The 19110-nt window shown below is 56.8% G+C and overlaps 1 protein-coding gene across 1 annotated transcript in view; it reads right to left on the bottom strand.

Moving 5' to 3' along the window:
• Nucleotides 1–15094, bottom strand: part of EXOG (exo/endonuclease G) — a 48214-nt gene extending 33120 nt beyond the window's left edge. The window contains exons 1-2 of the mRNA XM_054021225.1: nucleotides 14916–15094; nucleotides 1345–1494 (exon numbers count right to left, since the gene is read on the bottom strand). Coding sequence (XP_053877200.1) covers nucleotides 1345–1494; nucleotides 14916–15075 — 310 coding nt within the window. The 5' untranslated portion in view covers nucleotides 15076–15094. The remainder of the gene's footprint in view (nucleotides 1–1344; nucleotides 1495–14915) is intronic.
• Nucleotides 15095–19110: the final 4016 nt, after the last annotated feature.

The following is a 19110-nucleotide window of genomic DNA, read 5'->3' as shown; positions in this document are numbered from 1 at the left end:
AGCAATCAGACATATATCAGAATTGCATGTCTCAAGATGTTTAATCTCAACTGGCTGGTTAGTTTGATTCTGATACTTTGGACAATATTTTAACATGTCAGATGGTTACAGATACTTGAATACAATTTTAAAATTACTGCTTTCATCTTATGAACTACTGAAGTCAATGGGACTACTTATAGGCAGTTCTAAGTGCTTTCAGGATCATGTCTGTAGTTTTGAAAGCTACCCTGAAGATTGTGATTGAGATATAGCTAAAGGGATGCTACTTATTTTGCAGTTATGCAGGTACCTTTGTTACCAGTAACAACTTGCAATATTAAAACTGAAATAATTCTATAAATTTAAATTAAGATGGTTGTATATTATTTGCATTTCATTCAGATGGTGAAAACAGTTTAGGGGAATTGAGGCAATGTAAGTAATGGGTTACAAAGACTATGTGTTACATACTGAGTAACATATGTAATACAATGTGTTATTTGGTTTTGATCAGTTGATCCCACTTGATTCAACTTTCCCAAAAATGTTATTTCAGGGCTACATATTACATATTCCTATTTTTCTGGCACTTTATATTTTAACTAAATCTCTCATAGAGCTATTCTGATTAATTCAGACTGATCCTGCAAAGACAGACATGAGGTAGATCCTCAACTGGTGTAAACTGTGATAGCTCCATTGACTAGAGCGAAAACAATTTACAGCAGCTAAAGATTTGCCCCAGGATCACCTTTAAGCACTTGAGTAATCCCACTGCCTTCAATGGGACCATTCCAGTGAGTGAAGTTAAGCATGTTTGTAAATGGGTGTGGCATTGGGGCCTTAGTTTATGTAGTTTAATTTTACATTGGTAGCCTCACAGTCATTAACTTCACCTTTTAAGACCACTTCTGCAAGGTCACCTACAAAAAATGAGTATTTCAGATGTACACACAGCCGCTGAATCACCAGCTATGTGTCTGTGTAAACTGTACAACCACCTCATCCTGTACCTGTAACTCTTGTCCTTCCTGACCCCTCCCCTTCAGGCTGTATGGAATATACTCAAACCCATCACATTTGTCACGTAAGGAAAATGGGACTCAGAACAGGCACGAGGACTTGCACGGGCAGATTCCTTTTACAGGACTAGGGTCATTAACCCAGCACTTCCATGTAGCCTCACTGACTTTGGTGAGACTCTGAGTGGGCACAGGGATCTACCTCCACAGAGCTCACTGCAGGATTGGGTCACAGACTGAAAGATCTTCAGAACAAGACCTAACCCCTTTATATATTTTCTGTGACGTGCCTATCCCACTTGTGGGTGCCATCAAAATAAACAAACACATACATACATACCCAGTGTCTTGTGTTTTGAAATATGTTCAATCACCCATCTAGGTACCCGTTTTGCCTGATCATAAGACAGTGCATGATTTGTGTAACATCTGGTCTCTGTTCCAGCTACAGGGAATCCATACTGTTCCAGCAGAGACTCTTCCACTGGTTCTAAGGGGGGAAACAAACAAAAAGCGACCCTCAGATGAAACAGGGATTAGAAACAAAAGAGGGAGGGAAATGTCTCTCAGGTTTCTGTATTGAATAACACTCTATTTGAGTTTAACTGAAAACGTATCTAAGACCAAAAAAAAAAGACACTTAAAAAAATAACTAATGTCCACCAGAGACATATCCAGGCTTGACACCAAACTTACGTTAAATGTCTGGCTGGTGAGTCTTGCCCACATGCTCCGGGTTTAGCTGATTGCCATATTTGGGGTCGGGAAGGAATTTTCCTCCAGGGCAGATTGGCAGAGGCCCTGAGGGTTTTTCGCCTTCCTCTGCAGCGTGGGGCACAGGTCAATTGCTGGAGGATTCTCTGCACCTTGAAGTCTTTAAACCATGATTTGAGTTCTTCAGTGGCTCAGACATAGGTTAGGGGTTTGTTGCAGGGTGCGTGGGTGAGATTCTGCGGCCTGCGCTGTGCAGGAGGTCAGACTAGATGATCATGATGGTCCCTTCTGACCTTAAAGTCTATGGCTCAATGACTGTATGACATTTAGAGTGCAAACCTGTAAGGATAACTCCCCACATTCTAACCCCCGCAATGAAGACAGTGGGTCTTAAGGGCATTTACTGAACCACAGGATGCACTCAGTCCCTCACAGAAGCAGGGTTTTACTTCCCAGTTCGACAAAGCTCTTAAACATGAACTTTGCCAGTGCAACCCATGTTGACATTCATACATTGACCTCTGTGGTCCACCGGGGCCTGCGTAACAATGGAGTAGAACCCTCTGCGGTTTATGTACTCATATTTCACCAAGCAGGAGTCTATGTTCATGGACAGGCTAGAACGCTATTCCCACCAAATCACAGTGTCATAAATGGTGTTACTGTCCCCACAGTTATTCTGGAGGACCCTGCATGCCCCCTTTTCCCTTGGCTTATGAAACTGTAACCTGATTGCAGAGGCCCAGGCAAAAGGTTTAATTACACTCTTAGCTGGTGCAGAATGGTTGGTGAATGCTTTTGGCAGACTGAAATCCTGCTGGAGGTATCTACAGACCAGTTTGGACGCCAGCATCATCAATGCTGTCCGCATCACTGTGGCTTGCTGTGCTCATCACAATCTTTGCAAAACCAGAGGTGAGCCATTTCCGCCTGAATGGGCCTATGACAGGGAGGGGCCACTGAATCGGTACCCTCAGCCAGACGGGACACCAACCACAGCTGGAGTTGGATGCATGCAGGCCACAGAAGTCAGGGATGCTTTGTGCTCTCACATTATGGACTTGCACGAACCAATGATGTGATGGGAAAGAAACTCATTGATTGTGGGGGGGTTTCAGTGCTGGGGAGGGGTGGGGGTTGATTGCCATGCAATGTACTTATGAATGACATGACAACTTATCAAATAGGGGGTTGATTTAAATATGGATTGATATAGCTAACTGTATTGAAGAATATGGTTTGCATATTAATTTCTAATTGTCCTTAATCATGCGTTCACCTTTATTATTTGAAATACACTCCGATGCAGTGATAGCAATAAGCTTTCTTGATAAAAAGCTTTATTTATAAATATGTATTTAAAAAGTTCAACTGCCCATTCACCCACTGCCAGGCAGGCCAGCTACCTATTACCACACCAAAACACAAGTAACCACAGAACCTCCTGCCGTTGTATGTCCTCTGGTCCCCCATCCTCTTTTCCCTTCTTTCCCTGTTTGCTGAACACTTGGCACTGGGGGAGGTGGTGGAGGTATTGACAGGGAAGGGGAGCAATATAGAGGACTGCATGGAGCAAAGTTGCCCTGCCCAGCTACTCATGAGGCCCAATTGCATGGGCCACCTGCCATGGAGTTTTCCACGCTGTTTCTGGACAACATCTGAAGGTATCACAGAGAGGACTCAGGCTATGGTATGGGTGATGCAGCAGGAACCGGCACTCTTGTAGCCCTTAGTGACAGGGCCGGTTCCAGCTTTTTTGCGCCCCAAGCGGCAAAGCGGGAGGAAAAAAAAAAAAAAGAAAAAAGAAAAAGATAAAGCTGCGATCGGCGGCACTTGGGCGGCAGCTCTACCACGCCACCTAATTCTTCAGCGGCAATTCGGCAGCGGGTCCTTCCCTCTGAGAGGGACTAAGGGACCCGCTGCCGAATTGCCGCCGAAGACCAGCACGTGCCGCCCCTTTCTATTGGCCGTCGCAGGCACCTGCTTCCTTCGCTGATGCCTGGAGCCGGCCCTGATTAATGATATCAGCTGCTCAAACAGCTCTTTGTGCTTAACTATGTCTTTCACCCTTAGCTGCCTTTCATGTTCCAGGAACTGCAAAGCAAGTGCCTGCTCCTGTGCTGAAACCCTGTTCTCAAGCTGTGCAGCCAGCCTGAGCCTTTCTGCTTGCCTCTTGCCATGCCTTCCCTCTAACCGCAAGTCCCTTTGTCTTTGATACTGGACCTGCTTGTTGGCCCTCTTCAGAGCTTCAACCATAAGTTCATCATGGAAACACTTCCTCTTGGAACGGTCCATGAAGGTACATTGTGGGGAGGGAGGTTATGGGGGCATGGCATTGGGGGAGGGGGCTCCTGATGAGATGAGGGGAGGGAGATATACGGGGGCAGGGCAGTGAGGAAGCTTTGGGGTGCTGATGAGGCGAGGGAGGTCTACGGGGGCAGGGCAGTGAGGAGGGTTTTGGGGTGATGAGGTGAGGCGAGGGGAGGTCGGTCTATGGGGGCAGGGCAGTGAGGAGGGTTTTGGGGGTGCTGATGAGGTGAGGGAGGTCTATAGGGACAGGGCAGTGAGGGGGGTTGTTAAGGGTGCTGATGAGGCGAGGGGAGGTCAGTCTATGGGAGCAGGGCAGTGAGGAGGGTTGTTAGGGGTGCTGATGAGGCGAGGGGAGGTCAGTCTATGGGGCAGGGCAGTGAGGAGGGTTTGGGGGTGCTGAGGAGGGGAGGGGAGGTCGGTCTATGGAGGCAGGGCAGTGAGGAGGGTTTCAGGGAGCTGATGAGGGGAGGAGAGGGGAGGTCAGTCTATGGGGCAGGGCAGTGAGGAGGGTTTGGGGGTGCTGATGAGGCAAGGGGAGGTCGGTCTATGGGGGCCTGGCAGTGAGGAAGGTTTGGAGTGCTGATGAGGGGAGGTCGGTCTATGGGGGCAGGGCAGTGAGGAGGGTTTCGGGGTGCTGATGAGGGAAGGGGAGGGGAGGTCGGTCTATGGGGCAGGGCAGTGAGGAGGGTTTGGGGTGCTGATGAGGCGAGGGGAGGTCGGTCTATGGGGGCAGGGCAGTGAGGAGGGTTTGGGGGTGCTGATGAGGGGAGGGGAGGGGAGGTCGGTCTATGGGGGCCCGGCAGTGAGGAACGTTTGGAGTGCTGATGAGGAGAGGTCGGTCTATGGGAGCAGGGCAGTGAGGAGGGTTTGGGGTGCTGAGGAGGAGAGGGGAGGTCAGTCTATGGGGGCAGGGCAGTGAGGAGGATTTGGGGGTGCTGAGGAGGGGAGGGGAGGTCGTCTATGGGGGCAGGGCAGTGAGGAGGGTTTCGGGGAGCTGAGGAGAGGAGGGGAGGGGAGGTCGGTCTATGGGGGCCCGGCAGTGAGGAAGGTTTGGAGTGCTGATGAGGAGAGGTCGGTCTATGGGGGCAGGGCAGTGAGGAGGGTTTGGGGGTGCTGAGGAGGAGAGGGGAGGTCAGTCTATGGGGGCAGGGCAGTGAGGAGGGTTTGGGGTGCTGATGAGGGGAGGGGAGGTCTGTCTATGGGGCAGGGCAGTGAGGAGGGTTGTTAGGGGTGCTGATGAGGGGAGGGGAGGTCGGTCTATGGGGCAGGGCAGTGAGGAGGGTTTGGGGGTGCTGAGGAGGGGAGGGGAGGTCGGTCTATGGGGCAGGGCAGTGAGGAGGGTTTGGGGGTGCTGAGGAGGGGAGGGGAGGTCGGTCTATGGGGGCAGGGCAGTGAGGAGGGTTGTTAGGGGTGCTGATGAGGGGAGGGGAGGTCGGTCTATGGGGGCAGGGCAGTGAGGAGGGTTTGGGGTGCTGATGAGGGGAGGGGAGGTCGGTCTATGGGGCAGGGCAGTGAGGAGGGTTTGGGGGTGCTGAGGAGGGGAGGGGAGGTCGGTCTATGGAGGCAGGGCAGTGAGGAGGGTTTCAGGGAGCTGATGAGGGGAGGAGAGGGGAGGTCAGTCTATGGGGCAGGGCAGTGAGGAGGGTTTGGGGGTGCTGATGAGGCAAGGGGAGGTCGGTCTATGGGGGCCTGGCAGTGAGGAAGGTTTGGAGTGCTGATGAGGGGAGGTCGGTCTATGGGGGCAGGGCAGTGAGGAGGGTTTCGGGGTGCTGATGAGGGAAGGGGAGGGGAGGTCGGTCTATGGGGCAGGGCAGTGAGGAGGGTTTGGGGTGCTGATGAGGCGAGGGGAGGTCGGTCTATGGGGGCAGGGCAGTGAGGAGGGTTTGGGGGTGCTAATGAGGGGAGGGGAGGGGAGGTCGGTCTATGGGGGCCCGGCAGTGAGGAAGGTTTGGAGTGCTGATGAGGAGAGGTCGGTCTATGGGGGCAGGGCAGTGAGGAGGGTTTGGGGGTGCTGAGGAGGAGAGGGGAGGTCAGTCTATGGGGGCAGGGCAGTGAGGAGGATTTGGGGGTGCTGAGGAGGGGAGGGGAGGTCGTCTATGGGGGCAGGGCAGTGAGGAGGGTTTCGGGGAGCTGAGGAGAGGAGGGGAGGGGAGGTCGGTCTATGGGGGCCCGGCAGTGAGGAAGGTTTGGAGTGCTGATGAGGAGAGGTCGGTCTATGGGGGCAGGGCAGTGAGGAGGGTTTGGGGGTGCTGAGGAGGAGAGGGGAGGTCAGTCTATGGGGGCAGGGCAGTGAGGAGGGTTTGGGGGTGCTGAGGAGGGGAGGGGAGGTCGTCTATGGGGGCAGGGCAGTGAGGAGGGTTTCAGGGAGCTGAGGAGAGGAGGGGAGGTCGGTCTATGGGGGCAGGGCAGTGAGGAGGGTTTCAGGGTGCTGATGAGGGGAGGGGAGGTCGGTCTATGGAGGCAGGGCAGTGAGGAGGGTTTTGGGGTGCTGATGAGGGGAGGGGAGGTCGGTCTATGGGGCAGGGCAGTGAGGAGGGTTTCGGGTGCTGATGAGAGGAGGGGAGGTCGGTCCATGGGGGCAGGGCAGTGAGGAGGGTTTGGGGGTGCTGATGAGAGGAGGGGAGGGGAGGTCGGTCTATGGGGCAGGGCAGTGAGGAGGGTTTCAGGGTGCTGATGAGAGGAGGGGAGGGGAGGTCGGTCTATGGGGGCAGGGCAGTAAGGAGGGTTTGGGGGTGCTGATGAGAGGAGGGGAGGGGAGGTCGGTCTATGGGGGCAGGGCAGTAAGGAGGGTTTGGGGGTGCTGATGAGAGGAGGGGAGGGGAGGTCGGTCTATGGGGCAGGGCAGTGAGGAGGGTTTCAGGGTGCTGATGAGGGGAAGGGAGGGGAGATCGGTCTATGGGGCAGGGCAGTGAGGAAGGTTTGGGGGTGCTGATGAGAGGAGGGGAGGGGAGGTCGGTCTATGGGGGCAGGGCAGTGAGGAGGGTTTCGGGGTGCTGATGAGGGGAGGGGAGGTCGGTCTATGGGGCAGGGCAGTGAGGAGGGTTTGGGGGTGCTGAGGAGGCGAGGGGAGGTCGGTCTATGGGGGCAGGGCAGTGAGGAGGGTTTCGGGGTGCTGATGAGGGGAGGCGAGGGGAGGTCGGTCTATGGGGGCAGGGCAGTAAGGAAGGTTTGGGGGTGCTGATGAGAGGAGGGGAGGGGAGGTCGGTCTATGGGGGCAGGGCAGTAAGGAGGGTTTGGGGTGCTGATGAGGGGAGGGGAGGTCGGTCTATGGGGCAGGGCAGTGAGGAGGGTTTGGGGGTGCTGATGAGAGGAGGGGAGGGGAGGTCGGTCTATGGGGCAGGGCAGTGAGGTGGGTTTCGGGGTGCTGATGAGGGGAGGGGAGGTCGGTCTATGGGGCAGGGCAGTGAGGAAGGTTTGGGGGTGCTGATGAGAGGAGGGGAGGGGAGGTCGGTCTATGGGGCAGGGCAGTGAGGAGGGTTTGGGGGTGCTGAGGAGGGGAGGGGAGGTCGGTCTATGGGGCAGGGCAGTGAGGAGGGTTTGGGGGTGCTGAGGAGGGGAGGGGAGGTCGGTCTATGGGGCAGGGCAGTGAGGAGCGTTTGGGGGTGCTGAGGAGGGGAGGGGAGGTCGGTCTATGGGGCAGGGCAATGAGGAGGGTTTGGGGGTGCTGAGGAGGAGAGGGGAGGTCGGTCTATGGGGCAGGGCAGTGAGGAGGGTTTGGGGTGCTGAGGAGGGGAGGGGAGGTCGGTCTATGGGGCAGGGCAGTGAGGAGGGTTTGGGGGTGCTGATGAGGGGAGGGGAGGTCGGTCTATGGGGCAGGGCAGTGAGGAGGGTTTGGGGGTGCTGATGAGGGGAGGGGAGGTCGGTCTATGGGGCAGGGCAGTGAGGAAGGTTTGGGGGTGCTGAGGAGGGGAGGGGAGGTCGGTCTATGGGGCAGGGCAGTGAGGAGGGTTTGGGGGTGCTGAGGAGGGAAGGGGAGGTCGGTCTATGGGGCAGGGCAGTGAGGAGGGTTTGGGGGTGCTGAGGAGGGAAGGGGAGGTCGGTCTATGGGGCAGGGCAGTGAGGAGGGTTGTTAGGGGTGCTGAGGAGGGGAGGGGAGGTCGGTCTATGGGGCAGGGCAGTGAGGAGGGTTTGGGGGTGCTGAGGAGGGGAGGGGAGGTCGGTCTATGGGGCAGGGCAGTGAGGAGGGTTTGGGGGTGCTGGGTCTATGGAGGCAGGGCAGTGAGGAGGGTTTGGGGTGCTGATGAGGGGAGGGGAGAGGAGGTCGGTCTATGGGGCAGGGCAGTGAGGAGGGTTTGGGGTGCTGATGAGGGGAGGGGAGGTCGGTCTATGGGGCAGGGCAGTGAGGAAGGTTTGGGGTGCTGAGGAGGGGAGGGGAGGTCGGTCTATGGGGCAGGGCAGTGAGAAGGGTTTGGGGGTGCTGAGGAGGGGAGGGGAGGTCGGTCTATGGGGCAGGGCAGTGAGGAGGGTTTGGGGGTGCTGAGGAGGGGAGGGGAGGTCGGTCTATGGGGCAGGGCAGTGAGGAGGGTTGTTAGGGGTGCTGAGGAGGGGAGGGGAGGTCGGTCTATGGGGCAGGGCAGTGAGGAGGGTTGTTAGGGGTGCTGAGGAGGGGAGGGGAGGTCGGTCTATGGGGCAGGGCAGTGAGGAGGGTTTGGGGGTGCTGAGGAGGGGAGGGGAGGTCGGTCTATGGGGCAGGGCAGTGAGGAGGATTTCAGGGTGCTGATGAGGGGAGGGGAGGTCGGTCTATGGGGCAGGGCAGTGAGGAAGGTTTGGGGTGCTGAGGAGGGGAGGGGAGGTCGGTCTATGGGGCAGGGCAGTGAGGAGGGTTTGGGGGTGCTGAGGAGGGGAGGGGAGGTCGGTCTATGGGGGCAGGGCAGTGAGGACGGTTTCAGGGTGCTGATGAGGGGAGGGGAGGTCGGTCCATGGGGCAGGGCAGTGAGGAAGGTTTGGGGTGCTGAGGAGGGGAGGGGAGGTCGGTCTATGGGGCAGGGCAGTGAGGAGGGTTTGGGGGTGCTGAGGAGGGGAGGGGAGGTCGGTCTATGGGGCAGGGCAGTGAGGAGGGTTTGGGGGTGCTGAGGAGGGGAGGGGAGGTCGGTCTATGGGGCAGGGCAGTGAGGAGGGTTTGGGGGTGCTGAGGAGGGGAGGGGAGGTCGGTCTATGGGGCAGGGCAGTGAGGAGGGTTTGGGGGTGCTGAGGAGGGGAGGGGAGGTCGGTCTATGGGGCAGGGCAGTGAGGAGGGTTGTTAGGGGTGCTGAGGAGGGGAGGGGAGGTCGGTCTATGGGGCAGGGCAGTGAGGAGGGTTGTTAGGGGTGCTGAGGAGGGGAGGGGAGGTCGGTCTATGGGGCAGGGCAGTGAGGAGGGTTTGGGGGTGCTGATGAGGGGAGGGGAGGTCGGTCTATGGGGCAGGGCAGTGAGGAGGGTTTGGGGGTGCTGATGAGGGGAGGGGAGGTCGGTCTATGGGGCAGGGCAGTGAGGAGGGTTTGGGGTGCTGATGAGGGGAGGGGAGGGGAGGTCGGTCTATGGGGCAGGGCAGTGAGGAGGGTTTGGGGTGCTGATGAGGGGAGGGGAGGTCGGTCTATGGGGCAGGGCAGTGAGGAGGGTTTGGGGTGCTGAAGAGGGGAGGGGAGGTCGGTCTATGGGGCAGGGCAGTGAGGAGGGTTTGGGGTGCTGAGGAGGGGAGGGGAGGTCGGTCTATGGGGCAGGGCAGTGAGGAGGGTTTGGGGGTGCTGAGGAGGGGAGGGGAGGTCGGTCTATGGGGCAGAGCAGTGAGGAGGGTTTGGGGGTGCTGAGGAGGGGAGGGGAGGTCGGTCTATGGGGCAGGGCAGTGAGGAGGGTTTGGGGGTGCTGAGGAGGGGAGGGGAGGTCGGTCTATGGGGCTAGGCAGTGAGGAGGGTTTGGGGGTGCTGATGAGGGGAGGGGAGGTCGGTCTATGGGGCAGGGCAGTGAGGAGGGTTTGGGGTGCTGATGAGGGGAGGGGAGGTCGGTCTATGGGGCAGGGCAGTGAGGAGGGTTTGGGGGTGCTGAGGAGGGGAGAGGAGGTCGGTCTATGGGGCAGGGCAGTGAGGAGGGTTTGGGGGTGCTGATGAGGGGAGGGGAGGTCGGTCTATGGGGCAGGGCAGTGAGGAGGGTTGTTAGGGGTGCTGATGAGGGGAGGGGAGGTCGGTCTATGGGGCAGGGCAGTGAGGAGGGTTTGGGGGTGCTGATGAGGGGAGGGGAGGTCGGTCTATGGGGCAGGGCAGTGAGGAAGGTTTGGGGTGCTGAGGAGGGGAGGGGAGGTCGCTCTATGGGGCAGGGCAGTGAGGAGGGTTGTTAGGGGTGCTGAGGAGGGGAGGGGAGGTCGGTCTATGGGGGCAGGGCAGTGAGGAGGGTTTCAGGGTGCTGATGAGAGCAGGGGAGGTCGGTCTATGGGGCAGGGCAGTGAGGAAGGTTTGGGGTGCTGAGGAGGGGAGGGGAGGTCGGTCTATGGGGCAGGGCAGTGAGGAGGGTTTGGGGGTGCTGAGGAGGGGAGGGGAGGTCGGTCTATGGGGCAGGGCAGTGAGGAGGGTTTGCGGGTGCTGAGGAGGGGAGGGGAGGTCGGTCTATGGGGCAGGGCAGTGAGGAGGGTTGTTAGGGGTGCTGATGAGGGGAGGGGAGGTCGGTCTATGGGGCAGGGCAGTGAGGAGGGTTTGGGGGTGCTGAGGAGGGGAGGGGAGGTCGGTCTATGGGGCAGGGCAGTGAGGAGGGTTTGGGGGTGCTGATGAGGGGAGGGGAGGTCGGTCTATGGGGCAGGGCAGTGAGGAGGGTTTGGGGGTGCTGAGGAGGGAAGGGGAGGTCGGTCTATGGGGCAGGGCAGTGAGGAGGGTTGTTAGGGGTGCTGAGGAGGGGAGGGGAGGTCGGTCTATGGGGCAGGGCAGTGAGGAGGGTTTGGGGGTGCTGAGGAGGGGAGGAGAGGTCGGTCTATGGGGCAGGGCAGTGAGGAGGGTTTGGGGGTGCTGGGTCTATGGGGGCAGGGCAGTGAGGAGGGTTTGGGGTGCTGATGAGGGGAGGGGAGGTCGGTCTATGGGGCAGGGCAGTGAGGAGGGTTTGGGGGTGCTGAGGAGGGGAGGGGAGGTCGGTCTATGGGGGCAGGGCAGTGAGGAGGGTTTCAGGGTGCTGATGAGGGGAGGGGAGGTCGGTCTATGGGGCAGGGCAGTGAGGAGGGTTTGGGGGTGCTGAGGAGGGGAGGGGAGGTCGGTCTATGGGGCAGGGCAGTGAGGAGGGTTGTTAGGGGTGCTGATGAGGGGAGGGGAGGTCGGTCTATGGGGCAGGGCAGTGAGGAGGGTTTGGGGGTGCTGAGGAGGGGAGGGGAGGTCGGTCTATGGGGCAGGGCAGTGAGGAGGGTTGTTAGGGGTGCTGATGAGGGGAGGGGAGGTCGGTCTATGGGGCAGGGCAGTGAGGAGGGTTGTTAGGGGTGCTGATGAGGGGAGGGGAGGTCGGTCTATGGGGCAGGGCAGTGAGGAGGGTTGTTAGGGGTGCTGATGAGGGGAGGGGAGGTCGGTCTATGGGGGCAGGGCAGTGAGGAGGGTTGTTAGGGGTGCTGATGAGGGGAGGGGAGGTCTGTCTATGGGGGCAGGGCAGTGAGGAGGGTTTGGGGGTGCTGAGGAGGGGAGGGGATTTCGGTCTATGGGGCAGGGCAGTGAGGAGGGTTTGGGGGTGCTGATGAGGGGAGGGGAGGTCGGTCTATGGGGCAGGGCAGTGAGGAGGGTTTCGGGGTGCTGAGGAGGGGAGGGGATGTCGGTCTATGGGGCAGGGCAGTGAGGAGGGTTTGGGGGTGCTGATGAGGGGAGGGGAGGTCGGTCTATGGGGCAGGGCAGTGAGGAGGGTTTGGGGGTGCTGAGGAGGGGAGGGGATGTCGGTCTATGGGGCAGGGCAGTGAGGAGGGTTGTTAGGGGTGCTGATGAGGGGAGGGGAGGTCGGTCTATGGGGCAGGGCAGTGAGGAGGGTTTCGGGGTGCTGAGGAGGGGAGGGGATGTCCGTCTATGGGGCAGGGCAGTGAGGAGGGTTTGGGGGTGCTGAGGAGGGGAGGGGAGGTCGGTCTATGGGGCAGGGCAGTGAGGAGGGTTTCGGGGTGCTGAGGAGGGGAGGGGATGTCGGTCTATGGGGCAGGGCAGTGAGGAGGGTTGTTAGGGGTGCTGATGAGGGGAGGGGAGGTCGGTCTATGGGGCAGGGCAGTGAGGAGGGTTTCGGGGTGCTGAGGAGGGGAGGGGATGTCGGTCTATGGGGCAGGGCAGTGAGGAGGGTTTGGGGGTGCTGAGGAGGGGAGGGGAGGGGAGGTCGGTCTATGGGGCAGGGCAGTGAGGAGGGTTGTTAGGGGTGCTGAGGAGGGGAGGGGAGGTCGGTCTATGGGGCAGGGCAGTGAGGAGGGTTTGGGGGTGCTGAGGAGGGGAGAAGAGGTCGGTCTATGGGGCAGGGCAGTGAGGAGGGTTGTTAAGGGTGCTGATGAGGCGAGGGGAGGTCAGTCTATGGGAGCAGGGCAGTGAGGAGGGTTGTTAGGGGTGCTGATGAGGGGAGGGGAGGTCGGTCTATGGGGCTGGGCAGTGAGGAGGGTTTGGGGGTGCTGAGGAGGGGAGGGGAGGTCGGTCTATGGGGCAGGGCAGTGAGGAGGGTTGTTAGGGGTGCTGAGGAGGGGAGGGGAGGTCGGTCTATGGGGCAGGGCAGTGAGGAGGGTTGTTAGGGGTGCTGGGGAGGTGAGGTCGGTCTATGGGGCAGGGCAGTGAGGAGGGTTGTTAGGGGTGCTGAGGAGGGGAGGGGAGGTCGGTCTATGGGGCAGGGCAGTGAGGAGGGTTGTTAGGGGTGCTGAGGAGGGGAGGGGAGGTCGGTCTATGGGGCAGGGCAGTGAGGAGGGTTGTTAGGGGTGCTGAGGAGGGGAGGGGAGGTCGGTCTATGGGGCAGGGCAGTGAGGAGGGTTTGGGGGTGCTGAGGAGGGGAGGGGAGGTCGGTCTATGGGGCAGGGCAGTGAGGAGGGTTGTTAGGGGTGCTGAGAAGGGGAGGGGAGGTCGGTCTATGGGGCAGGGCAGTGAGGAGGGTTTGGGGGTGCTGAGGAGGGGAGGGGAGGTCGGTCTATGGGGCAGGGCAGTGAGGAGGGTTTCGGGGTGCTGAGGAGGGGAGGGGAGGTCGGTCTATGGGGCAGGGCAGTGAGGAGGGTTTGGGGGTGCTGATGAGGGGAGGGGAGGTCGGTCTATGGGGGCAGGGCAGTGAGGAGGGTTTGGGGGTGCTGAGGAGGGGAGGGGAGGTCGGTCTATGGGGCAGGGCAGTGAGGAGGGTTTGGGGGTGCTGAGGAGGGGAGGGGAGGTCGGTCTATGGGGCAGGGCAGTGAGGAGGGTTGTTAGGGGTGCTGAGGAGGGGAGGGGAGGTCGGTCTATGGGGCAGGGCAGTGAGGAGGGTTTGGGGGTGCTGAGGAGGGGAGGGGAGGTCGGTCTATGGGGCAGGGCAGTGAGGAGGGTTGTTAGGGGTGCTGATGAGGGGAGGGGAGGTTGGTCTATGGGGCAGGGCAGTGAGGAGGGTTTCGGGGTGCTGAGGAGGGGAGGGGAGGTCGGTCTATGGGGCAGGGCAGTGAGGAGGGTTTGGGGGTGCTGAGGAGGGGAGGAGAGGTCGGTCTATAGGGCAGGGCAGTGAGGAGGGTTTGGGGGTGCTGAGGAGGGGAGGGGATGTCGGTCTATGGGGCAGGGCAGTGAGGAGGGTTTGGGGGTGCTGAGGAGGGGAGGGGAGGTCGGTCTATGGGGCAGGGCAGTGAGGAGGGTTGTTAGGGGTGCTGAGGAGGGGAGGGGAGGTCGGTCTATGGGGCAGGGCAGTGAGGAGGGTTGTTAGGGGTGCTGAGGAGGGGAGGGGAGGTCGGTCTATGGGGCAGGGCAGTGAGGAGGGTTGTTAGGGGTGCTGAGGAGGGGAGGGGAGGTCGGTCTATGGGGCAGGGCAGTGAGGAGGGTTTGGGGGTGCTGAGGAGGGGAGGGGAGGTCGGTCTATGGGGCAGGGCAGTGAGGAGGGTTTGGGGGTGCTGAGGAGGGGAGGGGAGGTCGGTCTATGGGGCAGGGCAGTGAGGAGGGTTTGGGGGTGCTGAGGAGGGGAGGGGAGGTCGGTCTATGGGGCAGGGCAGTGAGGAGGGTTTGGGGGTGCTGAGGAGGGGAGGGGAGGTCGGTCTATGGGGCAGGGCAGTGAGGAGGGTTTCGGGGTGCTGAGGAGGGGAGGGGAGGTCGGTCTATGGGGCAGGGCAGTGAGGAGGGTTTGGGGGTGCTGAGGAGGGGAGGGGAGGTCGGTCTATGGGGCAGGGCAGTGAGGAGGGTTTGGGGGTGCTGAGGAGGGGAGGGGAGGTCGGTCTATGGGGCAGGGCAGTGAGGAGGGTTTGGGGGTGCTGAGGAGGGGAGGGGAGGTCGGTCTATGGGGCAGGGCAGTGAGGAGGGTTTCGGGGTGCTGAGGAGGGGAGGGGAGGTCGGTCTATGGGGCAGGGCAGTGAGGAGGGTTTGGGGGTGCTGAGGAGGGGAGGGGAGGTCGGTCTATGGGGCAGGGCAGTGAGGAGGGTTTGGGGGTGCTGAGGAGGGGAGGGGAGGTCGGTCTATGGGGCAGGGCAGTGAGGAGGGTTTGGGGGTGCTGATGAGGGGAGGGGAGGTCGGTCTATGGGGCAGGGCAGTGAGGAGGGTTTGGGGGTGCTGAGGAGGGGAGGGGAGGTCGGTCTATGGGGCAGGGCAGTGAGGAGGGTTTGGGGGTGCTGAGGAGGGGAGGGGAGGTCGGTCTATGGGGCAGGGCAGTGAGGAGGGTTTGGGGTGCTGATAGGACGGGGGGCACTGCGGGAAGGGCTCTGGGGCTGGCGGGGCCGGGGACTCCCAAGGCAGAGCGTGCGGCGCTGCGAGCCGGCACTTCCTCCCCCCGCCCCGCTCTTACCCTGCGGCCGCTCGCGAGGGTCCGCCGGCGCCGGGCCGGGCTGGCTGCGGAGGAGCCGTAGCGCGACCAGGCCGGAGGCGGCGGCGCCCAGCGCAGCCCCGCAGACGAAGCCGCCCAGGAAGCGGCGCTTGGCGAAGCGGGCGCCCGGAGTCTCCGCCATGGCCCGGCCGGGGGAAGGCGGCGGCGGCTCCCGCTCAGCGCTGCCCCCTGCAGGCCGGCCGGGGGGAGGAGAGGGGCGGAGCCGCCGGGCAGCCCCATTAAGAATCGCTTCTTTTTTTTCTAAAAGCTCTGCTGTGGGGTTCAGTTAGGGAAGGGCTCTCGCCTGTGTTACACAGCCGGTCAAAGGAGATGATCACAAGGGTTGCTTCTAGGCTTGGACTCCGTTATTCTGATCTGCACCATCACCCTTGCTGCTACCCCGCGCAGAGCCAGTTTCCGTTCAGTGAAACCCAGTCTTCAGCTCCTCAATTTAGTCTTTAACTGATAGGGGTAACCCCGTGAGCCCAAGTAAAGAATGATGCTTAAGAAAAAATGAGGCAAAGCAGGGGCCAGGTGCCAGGCTTTGCTAGACAGAGGTTTACCTGCAAAGATTTCCATTTTCTTTCGATTTTTCAACTGCACCTATTAACATCTAAGAGCTTTCCAAACGCTAAAAGACATACAAGCTGACTTATGGCAGTTAAGTTATATCCTCACCCTCTCCTCCAACCCCCAGAAGAAGTAAATTACATGAGAAGTATGGGCATTTTCCAAAGATGCTAATAATTAGAGTTCCTGTGTAGGAAAGTACATGGGAGCTGTGATCATCTTTAGATCCTGTAGTAATGAGTTCTAAAGTCTTAGGCCCCATGTGAGAAGCACCCTGGCTCAGGGCTTGTGTACACGACAAAATTAGACAGACTCAATTTAGGTCAACCTACTGCCACCGCAGTCATTCAAGCAGGTGTTGGTATCTACATTACCCTCCTTCACTGGTGGAGTGCATCCTCACCAGGAATCGCCACCAACTGAAGTGGGGCATTGTGGGGCACTGACAGCCATGCAGGACTCACAGCTGGAGCCCCCCACCCACCCTGAGGTTACAGCCCCAGCTGTGAACCCAGCCCACTCAATTTCACAGCAGGAAGCCTACCAGCTTGAAATAGACCAGGGGTTCTCATACTAGAGGTCAGGACCCCTCAGGGGGTCATGAGGTTATTACATGAGGGGTGGTGAGCTGTCAACCTCCACCCCAAACCCTGCTTGCCTCCAGCATTTATAATGGTGTTAAATATATTAATAAGTGTGTTTAATTTATTAGGGGGGGGTCACACTCAGTCTTGCTGTGTGAAAGGGGTCACCAGTAAAAAAGTTTGAGACCCACTGAAATAGACATTCTTGTTATTGGCTCTGGCTCAGAGCAGAGGCACCCAGAGCTCTAGGAGCTCCATGGGGAGCTAGGAGACCAGGCAACCAGGCTCGCAGCTGGGATCTCCGCACACAGCTGAGAGCCTGGGCGCTCAGCGCTGGGCAGCCTAGCACCAGGCTTGCAGCTCGGGCTGTCACCCCAAAGTTAGGGGGTGGCTCCAGCTCTGAGCGTTGCCGGGCTCAAGGTCACAGCACAGAGCCTACCAGTAGCAAAACTGACATTCTTGTCAATTCACAGGTCTAACTGTGAATCCCACGCTGCTGACAGAGTGACAGCTGACAGCTAACAGCTGAAGTAAGTAGTGCAGCATCTACACGGATACTGCATCATCCTAACTACACTGGCGTAAGTGCTACGCCTCACGTGGAAGTGTAGCAGGCCACTTACTTTGGCAGAAGCAGCATTCTAGTGTAGCCACTGCCATATTAGATCAATGTAAGCTGCCTTAGGTCATCCTAATTCTGTAATGTAGACCAAGCCTCAGGCACACATAAGCTTGTGCCTCCTGGCAGATCTTTCCATTGTTTCTGAAAAGCAGAGCCGTTGAGAATGGGCTACTCAGTCCTTCAATTCCCAGGTCCTCCAACTGAGGGCCTTGAAAATAAGGATGGAGGGTAAGATTTAATGGGTGCTCTGAAATCCATATTTGGGCATCTAAATAACTGGCCTGATTTTCAAAAATGCTGAATGCGCGGCAGCTCTCACAGACTCCAAATGGGCATGCCAAGTGGAAAGAGGACATGTTCAAAAAAGAATAACTATATCCCCTATATGGACAGAGTAATTTGGTTAAATATTATCTGTGCTGATACTAGTAACCAACCCTCCAAAGGAACACACAACACAACCCAAAGCCATAACTAGAGAACATGTCAGCACTGAGAATCAGACCAGGGTACCTTGCTCAAAATCCTTTTGCACACCCTTTTGCAAAAGAAGCCCTCATCTCACTGAAGTTTTGGTGATATTTAGTTTCTAGCATCATGCTGAGTTACATAAGCAGCACAGAGATTCCCGTTGTCAATGTTCAGCACAATTTCCTTGATGTCTTCCTTCTCCCACCACCGCACCCACCAAGGTGCAAATCAAAGATGACACATGGGGACAAGAGGAAGCTGCAGTTCCAATCCTAGCTCTGATGTCTTGGACAACCACCTCTGTACCTTAACTTCCCCATCTATAATACAAGGGTAGCATGCCGCCCAGGGAAACATGAGTTAATAAATGTTTGCAGAACACTTCAGTGCTAAGGATTAACTGAAAACCATATTTGATGTCCCTTGGTAGCTTATGAGGGCTTTTGTTGGCCAGATACGCTGCTCCTACACCTTATCCCAACATGCTCATGCTGTCCATTTCCATGTATCTTGTCTGGGGACAGTAGGATGGCAAGGAGGTCATAAACAATGAAGATGCTCTGCAATGTATTTTGAAAGCAAATAATTTGGGCAGATGTAAAGAAAAAAAAAAGGCCTTTAGAGGTTGCATCAATAAAAGAAGAGCTTAATATTTGTAATTTATTGTTTATTTTCATATACAAAAAGATAAACTTGAAATAGTTCTTTCTAGTTTTTTTCCTCCTATTTGTTGGGGTGTAGCTGCTTCCCACAGGGCAAACACTACATTCATACTGGTTTATTCGGGCACCCAGTGCAAAGCTGAAGCAGCAAAACCCCAACTTGGCAGATCTAATTTCAATCTTGAGACTCACTTCTAAAATACCACAGTAAAAAGGAACAAAGATCCACTGCAAATGTATGAACTATGATACAATTTTCTTTCCAAAACGTCTTCATTTCATAACTGCAATACAATGGATGTCTGCTTTAGGCCATTTTATATGTGTATATATCTATCTATCTATCGATACAGATAGATAGATACATATAATATATATAAAAAATCAGCACACTTCAATCCAAAAGGGGTTACAGCAACGAGCTTAACTCCGTATACTTTTTTTCTTTAACAGGATACTTCAGTATAACTTTTGTTAACTCAGTAGTACAAGCTAGCTCTGGTCTACATTTTTAATAGCTACAAGAGTGAAATATAACCTACAACATTTACATTTCACATATCCTGGTAGACAAACAGTATTTTGAGCCAAGGACCAAAAGAATCTTTAAAAATTATTTCACCATCTGATAGAGCTTCCTGTGATTTACACTCAGTTTACTTCTGCAGTCTTCTAAATCATTTACTTAATCTCATTGTCAGAGTTTACTAAATCATTCAAACGAAATCCTGGAGAAACAGGTTACTGCAAACTCTTATGTATATTCTATATATATACAAGTTAAGTAACACAGCGTAATAAGACTTAGCTATCCATCCTAAAACTGATATACACATTTTTCACTAAGCTAGACAAGTCTTAGGATTCTTTATTTTTATTTTTTTTATTAACGCACAAATTTAGAAGTAGCTGGTAAAACTGATAATATGACAGTTTAAAATGACAAATGGTTCGGGTGAAATTTCTTTCTGCTGGTGCCAAAACATTTTCAGTTTTGTACTATGCTGTGTTGTTTAACTGTATGTGTCTAAAGTTACATGCAGAAAGCTCTTTCCACAAGAATTGACATCAAACTGTACGTAAGTCAAGTCAACTTTACAGTATAAAATTAGTCAAATTTCACAGAAATGTGAAAAAATATTAACAGGTGAAAGATTAAGCCTTCAACTCTATCATGAGAATCATGCAGAATTCATAAGCAGATATTTCGAACAGATTGACAATGGCATTGTGCGGATTTATGGCATAGAATTAAGATCAAGAAGCAC

Source organism: Malaclemys terrapin, chromosome 2 (assembly GCF_027887155.1).
Source record: "Malaclemys terrapin pileata isolate rMalTer1 chromosome 2, rMalTer1.hap1, whole genome shotgun sequence".
Taxonomy (NCBI): domain Eukaryota; kingdom Metazoa; phylum Chordata; order Testudines; family Emydidae; genus Malaclemys; species Malaclemys terrapin.
Note: the sequence above shows the minus strand (reverse complement) of the source record. Positions and strands in the feature narration are given on the sequence as shown.